General features: G+C 44.1%; 2 protein-coding genes across 9 annotated transcripts in view; one reads left to right on the top strand and one right to left on the bottom strand.

The window, feature by feature from the left end:
* The first annotated feature begins 5,015 nt into the window (after positions 1-5,015).
* Positions 5,016-14,746, top strand: AKTIP (AKT interacting protein). Of its 6 annotated transcripts, none has more exons than XM_005218704.5 (10): positions 5,016-5,103; positions 7,744-7,857; positions 9,038-9,243; positions 11,326-11,390; positions 11,475-11,575; positions 12,084-12,172; positions 12,248-12,346; positions 12,439-12,546; positions 13,321-13,381; positions 13,545-14,345. In XM_005218704.5, exons 2-10 carry the CDS (start codon positions 7,816-7,818, stop codon positions 13,653-13,655), a joined length of 882 nt encoding a protein of 293 aa, XP_005218761.1. In that variant the 5' UTR covers positions 5,016-5,103; positions 7,744-7,815; the 3' UTR covers positions 13,656-14,345. The 6 variants fall into 6 exon arrangements, with proteins under 6 accessions (XP_005218761.1, XP_005218760.1, XP_010812847.1 ...); XM_005218703.5 differs by lacking the exon at positions 5,016-5,103 and adding an exon at positions 5,185-5,302; XM_010814545.4 differs by lacking the exon at positions 5,016-5,103 and adding an exon at positions 5,185-5,307.
* Positions 9,286-16,957, bottom strand: part of RBL2 (RB transcriptional corepressor like 2) — a 51,278-nt gene continuing 43,606 nt past the window's right edge. For 2 of the 3 annotated variants that reach the window (NM_001098073.1, XM_005218651.5), the window contains 1 exon segment: positions 14,401-15,860. In NM_001098073.1, the coding sequence (NP_001091542.1) occupies positions 15,690-15,860 (171 nt within the window). In that variant the 3' untranslated portion in view covers positions 14,401-15,689. 3 annotated transcript variants of the gene reach the window in all.

The following is a 16,957-nucleotide window of genomic DNA, read 5'->3' as shown; positions in this document are numbered from 1 at the left end:
TTTTCTGTATGGCTGAAAATTTTCATAATAGAAAGTTGGGACATAGAAACGAGAGTGACAACATCATTTACTTTGGGTGGCAGACTCTCAGAATCACTGGGACTTCTTGGCTTTCACAGATCTCTATTTACCTATTGTAAGAAAGAAAGGCGTCTATGTTAGGAACAGTACTTTGCCCACAGCAGACCCTGAATTATCAATATTTATTAATGGATGAATATTGCTTTCTCTTTTTTCCTTGTCTGAAATCTACCACTCTGGCTAAAACTAACCTTAAAGCCTTTATCATCTCTCCAAATGCTTTGAAACTGCAGAGTTGAGGTGATTTTTCATACAATGCCAATCAGAGAACAGGAGTTCTTGTGGCTGGCGGAATAGCCAGGAGCACGCTAAGAGAGTGGGTGGTAATTTGCAGTGTCATGCCACGTTCAAAGCACTTTTTGGTTTATAAAAGAAAAATCAGTTCTCTTCTGGCCCTCTATGAACTGCAGTGTTGTATACTGATTGCTTTTCCTTAAGGTGTAAATACTCACAGAGTAGTATTTACTCCGTTATTTACTGACAGTCTGTCAGCTACTCTGATTTAGATTTGAAATATTGTATTCTGTAAAATTCATCTATCTATTTCATCTATCCAGTAATCCAACCATCCACTCACTAATTTATTCATGAGTCAGGAGTTATAGTAACTAGGTCAGGGAAGAAAATGGGATGCAGCCCGAAACTAGAAGCACATTTGTGATGTTATAAGCGAAAATTGTCATGATCGGTAAGGATGTAGAAAGGATAAAAGCCACACCATCCTCTATAGCAGTTTCTCAAATTTAAATCATTGTCAAAAATTTCTGCCATATCTGAGGATCATTAACTAATAATACTTAATATCCTCCCTTAAACCTATTCACTTTAAAAAAGAGATTACTGTGGTCTCAGCCTAAACATTCCTATCCATAAAGTCTTGGTACTGATGTGTTGTTGCATTTTTCTCTGATGTATTAAAATAAACGCACAGTTATATAATCATCTCATGTATCTTTAACAATAATCACGTAAACGGTGATATACATACCATATTATATAGGAATCTGCCTTTCAGAAAAGGATTTAGGAGGTAAATGGAGTGAGCTTAAAATACTGGTTCATGTATATGAAACACATTTCAACTAACCATCATTTGGCCCTTTCCTTCTGTTCAGGCCTTCCTTTAGTAGTAAATCAGTGATCTAAACTGGCTTTGTACAGTTAATTTCCCAGAGACCAAAAGAAAAATGGACTCAGTGAATATTTTGCTTATTAGAACATGAGCAGGAGTCCTGACTACTCATAGAGATCACACGTCTACTGAAGTCTTGATGCAATAATTCTTTTTAAATCATTTAAAATTCTTTAAACCTGTTTTAAATTTATTTTTTATTATTTATTTATTGGTTATGTGGCATGCAGGATCCTAGTTCCCCAACCAGGGACCAAACTCATGCCTCCTGCATTGGGAGCACGGAGTCTTAACCACTGGGCCACCAGGGAAGTCCCAAGAATTCATCTTTTGACACAAATATCAGATATGCTCCAAAAGGTTAGACTAATGAATATAATATGAAGTGATTAAAAATGTTTTACAGGTAAGGTTTAGGGTCAGTAGCTTTTTTATTTTTTCTTAGTACTTATATCTTATTCTTGAAGAAATGGTACCTCAAGGCTACCTTTTCATTTCCCTTTAAATAAATCATCCTCATTTTCATAATCAGCTCCTTTCTTGGTGCAGATCTGGGGGCATGCAGGTTGGTCAGTATTTTAAATATACTGTAGTTACTTCTAAAGGAAATCAGTCCTGAATATTCATTGGAAGGACTGATGCTGAAGCTGAAACTCCAATACTTTGGCCACTTGATGTGAAGAACTGACTCATTGGAAAATAACCTGATACTGGGAAATACTGAAGGCAGGAGGAGAAGGGGATGATAGAGGATGAGATGGTTGGATGGCATCACTGACTGGATGGACATGAGTTTATGCAAACTCTGGGAGTTTGGTGATGGACAGGGAAGCCTGGCGTGCTGCAGTCCATGGGGTTGCAAAGAGTCGGACCTGACTGAGCGACTGAACTGAACTGAGTTGCTTCTGAACTGGTCAAGGATCTGTTTCATACCCACCACAGGTAGGCATTGTACTGGATGCTGGGGAGGCCAGGAACAATGAAACAGACATGGTGCCTGCTTCACAGAGCTTACTATATAGTATAAAGATAGATACTAACAAGTCATCTCCCACATAGATAGAAAATTGCCCTCAGGAAGTGGTGAGACATGTGTTGTTGTTTAGCTGCTGTGTCCCGACTCTTTGAGGATGGTGCAGGCAAAAGGAACACCCAAGCCCCCTCTTGTGGTGGGGCAGACTGGGAGAGCATCACACGTCCAAGGAATTAGAAGAAGGTGAGTGGCTGGAGCCTGGGGCCTATGGGGCTGGACAGATAGGCCCTGCCAGGCCAGGCCCACGGTGACTATGTTGCCCCAAGAACAGGAAACCACTGAAGGGAAGGACTTCTCAACAAAAATCAAGGCTCTGTTAGCCAAGAAGGAGGAGGAAATGGTTAACAATACACAGGCAAGAGAACTTAAAGAAACACCCCCAAACATTGCCTAACTGAAACCGAACTATTTCCCCATCCCTCCACCCCTGCAAACAGCATGGCTTTTACTGTTTCTCATCTTAGTGAAAGTCCTCACCATTCATCCAGTAGCTCAAGTCAGAATCTAGGCTTCTTCCATGACAGTCTTCATCCCCGTATCTAATCCATGGGCAAGTCCTGACTTGTCCATCCACCTCTTGAATATCTGAACTCATTCACTTCTCCATCTTCACCATCAAATTCATGCAGCTGTCTCTTGCTGAACTACTGCAATGTTTTCCCAAGTGCTCTCATGACCCCCACAGTCTGTTCTCCGGGCAAAGCTGTTGTTGTTCAGTGACTCAGTCATGTTCGATTCTGCGACGCCATGGGCTATAGCCCACCAGGCTCCTCTGTCCATGGGATTTTCCAGGCAAGAATACTGGAGTGGGTTGCCATTTCCCTCTCCATGAGCCTTTTCAAAATACAAACCAATCATGTCACTCCTCTGCCTAAAGGCCAGGGATCCAGGGTAAATCTTGCTGAGGCCCTAGCCAATCGTGGCAGACTCATTCCACTTGACCTTGATTGGTTTTGTTGTGGGCAGAGACTGGCGTGTGACTTTTTCTGGTCACTGAAACGAGAGCATTGCTTCTGGGGAGCTTCTGGGAAACGTATCTTTGCTCTGTGGAAGAGACCCATGGAAGAAACAGGTGCTCTCTGTTTTGCTAGCCATTGTCACACCTGGGTGTGTCTAAGGAACCATCCAGGCATTGGAAGGAAAGCAGTGCCTGAAGTCCAGACTGCCACCACCGGACCCTGCCCTCCCATATGAGGCAAATCTCCTTGCTATGCAAGTCGATTGGAGTTGGATTTTCTGGCGTGTGCAGCTATAAGGATTCTGATATGTGTCTGAAGCATCCAGTGCCAAATGGATGCTGAAGCTCAGTGGAGAGGTCTGAGCTGGAGAAACATATGTGAGTCCTTGGTGAAGCTTAGGAAAGAGATGAGATTGTCAAGGAGAAGGGTAGAAGGTGGGATCAGAAAAAAAGTTCAGGAAAGAATGATGAGACTGCCAAGAAGTTGAGGAGGGATTGGGTCAGAGAGGTGCCAAGGGAGATCACCTGTGGTCAGGAGAAAGGACTTACTGCTTCTCTTCCTCTTTATATTGACTGGCACTAATAGTAAGGGCATTACAACATTCCCCAGTGTATTTTAACTGGACAAACGGAAGTGGCTCAGGAATGTTCACTAGAGGAGGAAGTTGGATTTCAGAACCAACCCTTGGGATTAGGAGCGTTTGGCTGTTTGCCATTTAACAAGAAGGTCATTTTACCAGAATGTGAAAGGCCACCAAAAATTGAACAAAACAGCCAGATCAGAGAACATTTCTCCTCTTCTGAGTATAAGATCCCGAGTTAGGTGGGGATTGGAAAAGCAACCCAAGAGTAGGCACCATTCTAAGAAAAGCCTCGGAGGTGTGAAAACCAAGGGCAACCGCCACAGAATGAGGCCGGAGAGAAACGTGGGAAATGAGATGGGAATATGGGAATGAGGCCAGCACAGGGTGTGCCTTGTGAATCAGATGGCTGCGTTTAGACTTTATTCAGTCTGAAACGACTCCCGTGAAAGGGGTTAGATGTAGTGAAGATGTTCCAGATCACCTTTGTTAGGTAAAAAAATAAAAATTTAAAAATCAGAGGACCAGGAGCTTCGTTACCGTGCAAGAGGTTCTCAAACTTCAAGGCATACCCGAATCGCCAGAGGAACTTACAACAAATGTAAATTCCTGGTACTCATCGCCCCTCGGATTCGGATTTTATAGGTCAGGTCCGATAGGTACACTTTTAAAAAGCCCTTCTGGCAGCCAGGCTACTGCCATGGGGTGACTTGGGAGTTTAGTCCCATTTTCTGTACCTATGCGCTCCTCTATTCTTTGACATAGAAAACGGGCATTTCTCAAGGATACACCAAGCGTTCTCCTAAATTCTCCCAACCTGACAGCGGCCCCAGCCCCTCCCACTGCGGGCCGGCCAGACCCGAGTGGGCCAGACGTGGCGGTCTCCGGAGACCGAGGGACGAGCGAGGGCGGGCACCGGGGCGGTTGGGCGGCGGCCGGCCCCGCCCCCAGGCTCGTTGTTCGGGACCCCGGCTCCGCGACCCTACCCAGCCCTGACTCAGGTTTGGGAAACCCGCAGTCACAGCCTTCCCGACTAGCAGCGGCGGCCACGCACAGGCCCGTGGGCGGGTCTCCATGGTGACTGACAGACGCTGTGACCAATTATGTCCGGGCACTTGTTTCCGCCCCCTCCCGGCTAAACACCCCACCACCTCCGCCTCCCCCGCAGGGACAGATACTTCCGTGACTGACGTTTCTCTCCGGGCGCTGTTACGTAAGGGGAGGGTCAAGCGCGGCCCCACCCGAGCCGAGCAGATTTGATTGGCAGGACCTAGGGCCACCGCCTCAACGCCCCCGGAAGAACGTCTTTGACCGACAGGTATAGGAACCACTCTGCCCCGCGAGGCTGGGCGGAAGCATCCGGGCCCTGGGGCTGGGCTGCGGGGCGGAGCCGGAGGCTGAGAACAGGGCCGGGCGGGGCGGAGAGTAGGCAGGGGCTGGGCTGGCGCTGCGGCCAGAGATGCTGTGGGACTGCGACGGCGCTCAGCCGCTGGGAGCACTGCATTGAAAACACCGAGGTGAGGTGCGCTGCCAGGCTGTGGTAGGTGCTCGAGGGCCGTGGAGTCCTCATACCTGGGCCGCCAGCGTCCTCAGGCCCGGCATTTGTGTGCTCTGCCGGGGGTTCTAGACTGTAGCGACGGCGGCCGCGCTGGGACACGGGGGCGGGGCCGGGCACCTGTCCGCGTTTGCAGGCACCTGCTACGCCGGCCGCCGCCGACCCCGGGGCCTGGCACTGGGGGCTGACCGGGAGCCGGGCCGGGCCGGCCTGAGGAGGGGAGGCGGGCCGGGCCGGCTCGCCCCGTCCGGGGATTCCCTCGTTGCCCGGCTCCGTCCCTGCTTCCAGCTTGAGGGTAGCGTCCGAGGACCGCAGTCCCTTCATCCGAGGGTCTCGCGGGCCCGGGGCCGGCCTCGAGCTAACAGCGAGGACAGGGTTTGGCTCCTGCCTTACATCATCCCGAGACAGGTTTGTCCAGATTCCCTACGTGCGCGGAGATGGGTTTACGCCCCGAGCGAGGGTGCTCGTCCCGGCTGTCCCCAGAGATCCGGGGCCGAGGCAGTTTTCATCTTCTCCCTGGGTCCTCCTCTGCCACCTCTTAACGTGTGATTTAAGTCTGTTCGGGATGATGTGCCTGTTTAGGCATAGGAGGTAGCACCGCCTGTCTCAAGTTTTGGCTCAGTACACGTGCGGATAATTCGTATAGGCTAAGCTACGACTTCTCAGCTGTATGATATTAAGAGACAGTCTTTTGTTGTTTGTACGACCAGATCAGAGATTTTTAAATTGTTTCGGAATGACTAGGACCTGTCCTGTGTTTTCTTACATCTGTGTCACATCTTGGAAAAATGCTGTACCTGCCCAGTAGACATCTATTAAATGATGTAGTTACTCCTGAAAAGCGTGCTGCAGTTTCTCTAGGTGATTATGTCGTTGCTGGAAACAAAGGCAGCAGTAGACAATACCTCCTTCTTAAAGACAGGAGGAACCTGGGAGTAAGTTTGATTAATATTTGATTCTTAAAGGCAAAGTCATAGAATTACTAGGTATTAGACTTGGAAGAGACCTTACAGGTGAGTAATCCACCCCAGTCAATTTACGTGGTGGTGAGCACTGTGTTCCAGGGGAACAGGGTTCCCCTGTCAAATTAGGTCTGACCCAGCGGGCGGGTGCTGCCCATTACTCTGGATCTGAAAACCGTGTTTTCATTCGCACCAAACAGGAACATTTACCCCCACTACAGTTTTGGTGCCCTGCCATTTTGGCTTGTATAATAGTCACCAGGTTTGCAGAGAGCTCTCAGCAATAAGTTGCTACTTACTGGGCTTAAGTCATTAGGTAAGTGGAAGAACCAGAACCCACATTCTTTTAATTATTGGGTGGCACTGTATTTTGGAAAGCAGAACAGCAGTAATGGGCACTGGCAGGATTAGAGGCCCACCTGTGTATGAGCTCAGCAGGAAACATTGTTGCTGAATGGGGGACATTTGGCACATCCTACTGTAATGACTTGCTTATAAATTTGGTAAAATACTGTTTAAGCTCTGACCTTTTTCACCTTCAGCCTTTTGATTGGTGCAAGTAGGAATTGAGCAGAGCTCTGTTTTAAACATGATGGAGCCTGGGGAGAATGTCACCAGAGCAGACAAGCTGCTGTCCTTACAGCTCCGCTTGCTGCTTCTCCCTTGTATTGTTAGTAAATGACCCACTGACTTTGTGACCTTTAAGACAGGGTTTCTTATCCACTTCATGAAGCCTTGGTGGAAGATGTGTGTTTGTGAAAGGTTTCTTTGGCCCCCTTCTGTTGCTTTTGTACATATTGCTTGGCAATTCCTTAAATGCATAGTCCTGCTGTTTCCACTTGAAGCAGTTGAAAAGATCGGGTTTTTCTGTGTGTGTGGTCCTGTATGGTCCCAACAGGATCCAGTTTTCTGTGTCTCTCATGCTTTGTTTTTGGTTGCTAGTTTTGCTGGCGAGAATCATTCTGTATTTAAGACACTTGTTTAAGACACGTTTAAATCAACTCCCGTGGATCTTCAGTTCCCATAACCCTGAGAACTGTGATAGACCTTTTGTGTCTGTGGGTACAGTGCATTCTGAACCTGGCTTTCCCAGCAGTCAAATGCCTAGATATTCTGCTAGTAGCAACTGTTTAGTCCATATCTTCTGCACTGCTGGCACCAGAGCTGAACTGTGTTACTGAATATTCTGAATCCTGGCCAAAGACTCAGTGCACAGATTCCTGTCGGCATTTAAAGATGGGAAAGAAACTGGAGTCAGAAGAGGGAGGGGGTGTAGAAGGAAACCGTTTCTGAAGACTTTCTCCCCTAGGTTTTTATAACTGCATATTATATAACATTCTATTGTATTTCTGTTTAGAGGTTCAGGTTTAGCTCTTAACTATTTCAGAAGTCTTAACTGTTGGTATCAGTATGTTTCTCTGTTTTCCCGTCTCATTTTAAGGTGAAGTGAATTCTGAGGCCAGAAGAATTTGATGACACAGACCACTGAATTTCTTTGTTTGGAGCACACGTTATGAACCCTTTCTGGAGCATGTCTACAAGCTCTGTACGCAAAGTAGGTATAGTTGATGAACTTAGGGAGGAAACCCATTTGTGTCAAAACAGAGGTCAGAATAATCCATATTAAGGTTGCCTGTTGTCTTAGCAGAATTAACTTTGGTTTTCTAGTTTAGGTTTTACTTTTGAGAAATAATTATTTCATTGATTAAAGTCAGCTTCTGAGACCGAGATCACATCTCAGAAACCATTCTGATAATCAAAATTCTGTTATTTTGACTTTTAGGTTATATTCACACATGATGAAATTTGTGACACATATTGTAGGTAGTTTTTCTACAAACTTCAAGATTTCATGGTTAGAGAAGTTTTGGGAAAGGCCAGTCCAATGTGGTCAAGTCAGACTTGAGAGCACTGGTTTAATTTATCTAACTAAAATATTTTGTAAAATAAAATATGTTTTAGGGAAGCTTAAAATATGCAAACAAAAAGAAAATGTCACCCATAATTCCATGTCTAAAAATACCCTTGTAATCTTTTTTTTTTTTTCTGTACCTGATACTGTATACATTTTTAATACAGGTGATGATACAGCCTTTGATGGTCTTGGAGCCAAGGAAATACCTGTGGGGTGGTAGTTTAGTCTCTGAATCATTTAGACCTTTGTCTTTGACTAAGAATGACGGTTTATGCTAATGATAGTCCAAATGTGAAAACACACCAGTTAGGGACCAGATCAAACTCAGACCCATGCGCGCAAGAGAAGAGGTTCACCCTTTGTTTCTAACCAAAGTGCCGACATCAGGGAGTGACTAATTTCAGTCATTACACTATTTGTTTTGAGATGCTTAGCACCCAATTTCCTACATCGGCATGCCAGGGCACCTTTCTAATCTGGTCTAATTGTGTAGTAACCCCTTGCCCTCTTTCTGGGGCCTTGAAGAGAAACCCTTTCTTTCTTTGTTTCATGTAAATCCTGTAAATATTGGCTTTGTTGTCTATAGGATACAGCTGATGAATGAGTTTTTCTAATAGTTTATTAGTCTTGCATCAGCTCGATTCTGCTCTCTATAATAGCTTGCCCACTCAACAGACTTCCAGGTCATCTCGATCACAGTGCTAGAAGGTCCCTGTAAGAGTCATTCCAGCTTTTCAGTCAAGGACTGAAGGGTATCACACTTGGCCTTATGATTTAAGAATCATGCTAACAAATGTTCTCACCACTTCGTCTTGAATAGCGGTCTGATGGTGAAGAGAAGACATTAACAGGGGATGTGAAAACCAGTCCTCCACGCACTGCTCCAAAGAAACAGCTGCCTTCTATTCCCAAAAATGCTTTGCCCATAACTAAGCCTACATCTCCTGCCCCAGCAACACAGTCAACAAATGGCACGCATGCTTCCTACGGACCTTTCTACCTGGAGTACTCCCTTCTTGCAGAGTTGTAAGTTCTGAAACTATCCGGTTAAATTTTGAATGACCCTTAAATGTGAAGAATGAAATTTATTCTGATGGACTCAGTAAACAGCAGCCATTTAATCTTGACGGTCAAACCCATCCCCCTTCAGTATGAGCCTTAACGTATATAGGATGGACTCTGTCGCTGGCAATGTAATCTTTCTTCACCAAGGCCTCAGTGGTGGTATATAAATCTCTGCTTCTAAAAGTAACAGTTCTTACTGAGAGCTTGGGTAAGTAAGATTCGAAGACAAATACGTGCTTTAATTTCCATGTCTGTTTTGAAAAGCAAGAGGAGGGAGAAACTGAGATTTATTAAGCATCCGGGAACTTAATTTTGGTCTGCCTTTATATGAGGTGCGGAATTCACCCCCTGAAGAGGTTGTTGTAGAGGGCAGGACGGTGGGAGGGCGGCGCTCTATTCTTTCTTGGGTCAGATGCAGCTGGAGGCTGGTGCTCCATTCTGGCAATCACCCTTAAGAGGCCTCCTGACAGACTGAGAGGCTAGTCCCAGGAGGCAGAGGTCAGGAAGCCTGACGATAGGAGTCAACAGTTGAAGGAACAGGAAGCACTAACTTGGAGAAAACTTAGAAAGTACTTATTAAAGCTGTCTTCATATATTTGAAGGCCCATCAATTAGAGGATTTGAGTTATTCTGTAGGACCCCCAACGGCAGAAGTAGGCAGTTGGGAAGTTTTAAAAGATCTGGGCTCCGTGTAAGAACTTGAGTAGTCACAGAAGTCACAGATTGGACTGAGCGTGTACCATCCACAGATTGTGAGGAGATGGGCACCTCTGCATAGCCTGGTAGTGATGAAACAGTGCTTGGCCCATCAGAGGGGCTCACGCAGTGAGTGAGTGCAGATGGCATTTGTTATATTGGTCATTTGTGATATAGGCAGCAAATTTGGAGAATTAATTCTGAATTTCAGTCATTTAAAAATGCCTTTGCCCATGAAGCTGTTTTAAAAGCATCCTCCAATGCCCCCTTTCTTTACTAATGTAATGGTCAGAGGGTCTGAGGCCCCAGTGTGAATGGCTGAGCATGAGCTGGTAACTTTATAATGGACGCCTGTGTTTGAGGCAAGGCAGTGAGTTGGACAGGCTTCTATTGTGTTAAGTCTGCTGTATTAGGCCACAAAATCTGCCTTTCTGGCAAACCTCTGTAGGAGATACATCTGCCATCCACACTGCTGTTGATGCGCTGAGTTTTAGTGATTTAAAAATGGAATAACTACTTTAAAATGATAAAAAATAAGTGTGGTAGCAAATAGGTAATAAAATGTCAACTGAGATCTAATAAGTTTCTTCTCAGTAAAACTGAGGATTGGCAGGTTAATGTGCTTTAAGGCCCTCAGTTCTCGAGGTCCGGTCACAGCATGACTTGTGTAGGCTCGTGGCTCAGCAGCAGGGAACAGAGCAGAACGACCAGGTCCCAGAAGAGCCAGTGAAGCCTGTCTTCCCTTGTTTCAGCTCCCACCGGCTCCCACGCCGAGGCCTGCAGCGTTCAAGGGCCTGAGTTGGGGGTGAATTCAGGAGCAGAGTACAGTCAGACGCTGCCCGTTCACACTTAAAATGACCCCCAAGGGAAGGACATTCCATGGAATTTTAATGTCTTAATTACCTAAAACTGTACCTTCAAAGAGCTTTTGAATGTGTGTGGGTAAGATCTATTGTCCGTGGTCACAAAAGCAATAACCTTACAAATAACTCTCACTGACCTAAAACTTGATGTCCAGCATTAACTATACAGGTTAGCTTACAAGATGGTGTTTTGGGGAAGCTGATTTCTAGGAGGAAAACTTGACTGTGAATCCCTGCTTGGCTTTCGTTTCTAAATCTGGGGCCCTTATTTTGGCTGTGCTACTCTGCACGCATATGTTATGAAGCCAGTAGACAGACGGCAGTTAGGGCCAGGTGAGAGACTGTGATGACTCCGTCTACGTGGTCAGGGCATCGGGTCCCCTTTGAGAACCTGTTCCTTCTTTAAAAGATGAATGTGGGTGGTTTGGTCTGTGTGTGTCCTTCACATCCCTGCAGTCTCACTGTTCTGCTGCTTCTGTTTTAGTACCTTGGTTGTGAAGCAGAAGTTACCAGGTGTCTATGTGCAGCCATCTTATCGATCTGCATTAAGTAAGAAGCATTCCCTCTTTTCATAGCATGTTTGATTCCACTGACGCAAACTTAGCCCTTAACTGTTTCTATTTTGTCCTGCAGTGTGGTTTGGAGTAATATTCATCCGGCATGGACTTTATCAAGATGGCGTATTTAAGTTTACAGTTTACATCCCTGATAACTACCCAGATGGTGACTGTCCAGTAAGTTGGGGATACACTCTGGCTTCATTGCTAGGTCAGTGAGGAGGGCTGAACGGGGCTTTCAAAATGTCTTGGTTCTTTTCCAGACCTAGTAACTTTTATGATTTCAGTTGCCCAGAATGTTCTGTCTATATACTGTGTAGTCCTTTGAGGGGATTTTTTTTTTTTTTTTTTGCTTTGTTCCATCTTTTGCCCTGCTGGCTTCTGCTGTCAGCTTTGCTTGCTTCTCTGTGCAGGGTGTGCCTTTGAGGCTGGAAGCTGTGGTACAGCACTTGCCATGTGAGTGGTGACTGTTACGCTGTGGTGGAGGAGAGCGACTTTCCCTTTGCTTCATTGCAAAATTCACTTTTACAGGAAAATCGTGAAAGTACTTAAGTGTCCTTCTCAAGGCAGCTCTTTGACTTTAAGCAGCAAGACTGCCTTGTCCTGAAGCTCCTTTTACAGCGTCTGTGTGTGGTTTAACAAGCGCCGCTGCTCCATTAAAGGCAGTGTCTCTCTCTCACCGCAGCGTCTGGTGTTCGATGTTCCCGTCTTTCACCCGCTAGTGGATCCCGCCTCAGGTGAACTGGATGTGAAGAGAGCGTTTGCAAAATGGAGGTCAGTAAATAGTTGCATGTGGTGATGTAAGCCAGCAAGGGGAAGCCTCAGTCACCCCGCTGTGTTTCCCTTTAGGCGGAACCATAACCACATTTGGCAAGTACTGATGTACGCAAGGCGAGTCTTCTACAAGATCGATACGGCAAGCCCCCTGAACCCAGAGGCTGCAGTACTGTATGTTACTCTGCTTTGTCATTTAAGATACATTTGAAAAGACAGCCGAGGAGGTCGTGTTGGTAACCTTTTGATTTAAACTTTTGACACAGGTACGAGAAAGATATTCAGCTTTTTAAAAGTAAAGTGGTCGACAGTGTTAAGGTGTGCACTGCTCGCTTGTTTGATCAACCTAAAATAGAAGACCCCTATGCAATTAGGTGAGTGGTACATTACCCAGATAAGCTGCACTTGGAGTACTGGGCTTCTGTTTTCCAGGTGGCCTTACAATGGGGATTTAAAAGGAAAGTGAGTCATCTGCTAGCCTGCAACATTTCTAACTTGATTTCTGCTTTACATGGGTGACACTGTGCCAGGAGCAAGCTATGGAGTGACTTTGGTTTCTCAAAGATCCTGGTAATGTGCTTGCTCAAGTGTCAGGACTTTTCCTTCCAATTGGAGCCCCTCTTAAATGGTCATTACCCCATCAACCTACAGATTTGGTGAAAGGAGGGAAACTGATCAGTGTGAGTGAACAGTCCGAATCATGGGTTCCCCGAGCACTGTTAGTGTGTGTTGGGGAAGTGTCTTCAAGAGTGTTGAGAGCTGAAGTGACTTAGCTGTTGGGCAGCATGGGTGTTGCTGGGAGAGAGGAGCGTAGTATAGTGTTCAAGAGCTTGGGCTTTGCAGTTAGACTGGGTGACATCTGCACTTAATTGGCTTTGGTGACCCTGAGCAGTTACTTAATTTTACCGTGTCTTGCTTTCTTCATCTGTAATAGGACATCAGGGGTGGTTGCAAGGCTTATGTGAGCTAACCCAGGAAAAGCGCTCTGTAAGGGATAATTATGTGAGAAAATCATTTAGGTAATGTCTGAAACGTACATACTGACAACTGATTAAGACTGTTCCTTGTTAAGTTCTGTTTGGGGAACGGGCTTAAAAATGGACATTAAATTTCGTGAGCCGTTCTTTAGTGTTTCTCTCTTCCTTAAGCTTTTCTCCATGGAATCCTTCTGTCCATGATGAAGCCAGAGAGAAGATGCTGACTCAGAAAGTAAGTAGATGCCATTTTAGAAATAGGTTCACTTGCTGTTTCCTTTCTAAAGTATATCTTCACTGGTGACCACTGAGTGTACACAATGGCCTTTGGGGAGACAGACTGGTACGATGCTGAAATCTCCTTATCAGTCTGTATGTCTGTTTTTCATTGTGCCTAGAAGAAGCCTGAAGAACAGCACAATAAAAGCGTTCACGTTGCTGGCCTGTCATGGGTAAAGCCCGGCTCAGTACAACCTTTCAGTAAAGAAGAGAAAACGGTAGCGACTTAAGAGCTGCTGAATCTGGTGCACCACGCACTTTCCTGCTGGACTTCGGCTCCTAAAGCTGACCAATGACAAAGGACTGCCTGCAGAGTAAAACATTGTGAACAGTGGCTGACGTCAGTGTTGTCCATGTATGCTTAGGTTCTAACAGCAAGTTCTGGAAACCTCTCTTTACGTAATGCATTACTTCTGTCAGAAGTGTCTTTAAGGTGGTTATCTAGTTCAGTACTCCAAATTATTGGGGACCTTGAAGCTTACGTATTTTTTTGAATATAATGCTAAAGGTAAGTTGCATTCATTTAAACTAATGAAGTTAAGCAAAGTTCAACACTACAGTGATTTCTTAATTGGTGGTTTCGGTTGTACATATGTTAGGGTGCAGAGATGAGAGAGAGAGCAGTTTCCATAGCTTATTAGCACTTTCAAGTGGAGGAGCAGTGGAATGAACGAACCTCAGTCTTCAGCTTACTGTGTTACTGATGTACAAACTGCTGTCACTGAGGGACATACTAGGTGAGTGAGAGGAAACCAGAACACTTGTTCTTAGGTGTTTTGTTGTTTTTTTTTTTTTAAGCAGATTACTGTATTTTTATGGCAGGAGGGAGAAAAAGTGTTAAAACGGTTTCTAATGAAGTCAGAGATTTAAACGATGAATGGCTAGTGTGTTTTGTAGAGACAATAAATCAGTGAATGATTGTTCTTTGTCATTTATGCAGGAAACTACCCTTTTCTCAATATAACTAAACAAAGATTAATTTATAAATGCTTTATTGAAAAATACACTTATTTTCATATAAAATTACAGTAGCAGTATCTTGAGAGGTTTTATAAATATTTTTGCAAAACACTATTCTAAGTGAACAGTGTAAGTTCCATATTTCTTTCAGAGCAATATGAAGTTACCTAGTAACTTTGTTTATACTGATTCAATTTACAATTGAACTTTCTCCCTAATAAGATTATTCATTCAACTTTAAAACTGCTGGAACAATAGTGATTAATAAAGGTATATATAGATAATTCAGTAGCTGTTAAATTAACATTTTCTAATCTGTATAAATGGTACTGTGTACTAATAAAAACCTAAAATTCTCCAATCTATTTTTTTAAACTTCCAGGAACACACCCAAAGATATTTAAAAATACCACCTTAATAAAGACACATGTCTTTTTGGGTAACTACCTCCTAAAGGAAGAGGTCATAATTTTTCATAATAATCCCCTTAATTCAACTTGATTTTAAATCTTTACTTAGCCAGGTGATCCCTATCAACAAAAATGGAGAATTTAAAACACTTGCCCAAAAGGTAGCTACTGGGGCTTTAACAATTTTAAAAAAGTACAAAAGCATCAAAGAAGATATTAAGCCTAGAAGTTTTGTACTTAATAAAGTTCACGTTGTAGAAAGTGCCATCGCAAATATACAGCAAAATCTGGGTTACAAAATCATGCTTTTTACAGCCCTAAAGTGCCACTTCTTATACAAGTTCACTCACACATTGCACACTAATCAAAGACTTGTCACACTGCACCACACCTACTGGGGTAGGGAAGAATTACACAAAGGCAACGGGAGACTTGGACTGGTTACCCAGGACCTCCAAATCTGGGCGCTTTCCCAATTTGTTACCTTTTAGGAATGCAATTTCACACTCCTACTAAGTGTTTCAGGACGAAATGCCAAGTTTCACTCTTTATGAGGGCCAGGGCTGACCACAAAACAGGAATGAACTGAAATATGGTTCCTCTGCTGGAACACGTTAACAGAGACCTCTTCTACACACGAGTACGCTTCGTTCTCTGCAGTACTTGTAATACTTGGAATAGCTTTGCCAAAGAGTTAAAAAATCCAACTGTGTTGGATTCTAGGCAGCCTTGATGGCAAGCACTGCAAGGTAGGAAAAAAGGCAGTTGGGGTAAGTAAAAATATCCTAAGGATACTGGAAGGATCCAGGAAAAGAGCCCCATCATCTAGCATACATTAAATGTGGCTGCTAAACAGAGTTTGTGAAGAGACAGTTTCAATACAACGGACTAACCTCAGTGGGAACCCCGGTCATTAGCTACATCTTGGAGACGACGTAATAAGGCAGAATGATTTTCTGGGCAGATTCTTTTTGCAGGTGATTCACTTCCATCTTCCAAAAGGATCCCTCTCTTTTTGGTTGGGGTTTCTCCTGTCCGTATCATACTGTTAATTTCTCTCAGTCTCTGGTGGCGGAGGTAAAAATAGATACAAAAAGCGTTAAAATTCTAATACACACAGTTCAGTGTTAGATCAAAGAACCTCAAATGAGTTAAGCAGTTTACTTGAGGAGTTTGAACATCGTTATAAAGGAAAGAACTAGCAAATTTTACACCCTTCTGGTCTCACTTCTCAGCTAGCTGAGATGATGACCGGGAAAGAGGCAGAGTATTTCATTTTCTAACATGCTCCAGAGGTGATTTTGATATACACTTTAACAATGTAAAAGTTCACAAATCTGATTCTTTTTTACAAAAGTCACATAGCATCACGTTGCTATGCCATATGGAATCAACTTCATACATTTCCATTTTCCTTTTTTAAAAAAGTAACATGACTAGAGAGTATTATGTCCCCTTTTCCCCCAGTCTAGTGTTACTCATTTGTTTTTAGCAGCCATGGAGTTTCATAGGAGAAGTCTAAATTCTAAAATGCATTATACATCTTCCTCGGGAGAACTGAGGAAAGGCATTACTTTCTGCATTCTCTGGTTCACGTGAGGAACCTGGAGGGAGAAGAATACTGCCAGGGGGCTACAAAGACTGGATCTGTGTACAGGTGCCTTCAGCACCAAGTTTCCCCAGAGTCCCAAAAGTCAGCTGTACCTTATTTTCGGATGATTTTTTTTACCATGTGCCACTGATTTCATTGTCCATGCTTCCTAGTAGAAAGCATACTGAGCAGATTTACATGCATTTGTTGTAGGACATTTCAAGCATGGGAACGGAAAAGCGTGTATAGTGAACCTTCACATGGCCATCACCCAGTTCAGCGATGCTGGCCAGTCTTACTTGATCTGTGCCTTCATTCACTTCTCACCTCTCAGATGTTTCAAAGCAGATCCTAGATATTTAGTTTTTATTCTTAAATGAGGCTTAAAACCACCATGGTTTTCTATAATCAGTATATGCATCTTTCCCAAATTTTAACCATTTTAAGCAAGTTTTCCTCTTTCTCCTCTACTCCCTTACCTCCCTAAAAGTCTGCTCTGCACTTTCTGTCTCTAGTCTCCCACTTACTTGAATGTTCTTAAATTGTTAACTATACACTAATTGTATAAGTG

The sequence above is a fragment of the Bos taurus genome, chromosome 18 (genome assembly GCF_002263795.3).
Source record: "Bos taurus isolate L1 Dominette 01449 registration number 42190680 breed Hereford chromosome 18, ARS-UCD2.0, whole genome shotgun sequence".
NCBI classification, from domain to species: domain Eukaryota; kingdom Metazoa; phylum Chordata; class Mammalia; order Artiodactyla; family Bovidae; genus Bos; species Bos taurus.
This window is presented reverse-complemented; position numbering and strand designations above follow the sequence as displayed.

Coding starts and splice junctions, on each gene's coding strand:
- AKTIP (XM_005218704.5), top strand. CDS start 7,816: ATGAACCCTTTCTGGAGCATGTCTACAAGCTCTGTACGCAAA. Junction 11,391..11,474: donor ATCTTATCGATCTGCATTAA/GTAAGAAGCATT, acceptor TTTGTCCTGCAG/TGTGGTTTGGAGTAATATTC. Junction 13,382..13,544: donor AGAAGATGCTGACTCAGAAA/GTAAGTAGATGC, acceptor CATTGTGCCTAG/AAGAAGCCTGAAGAACAGCA.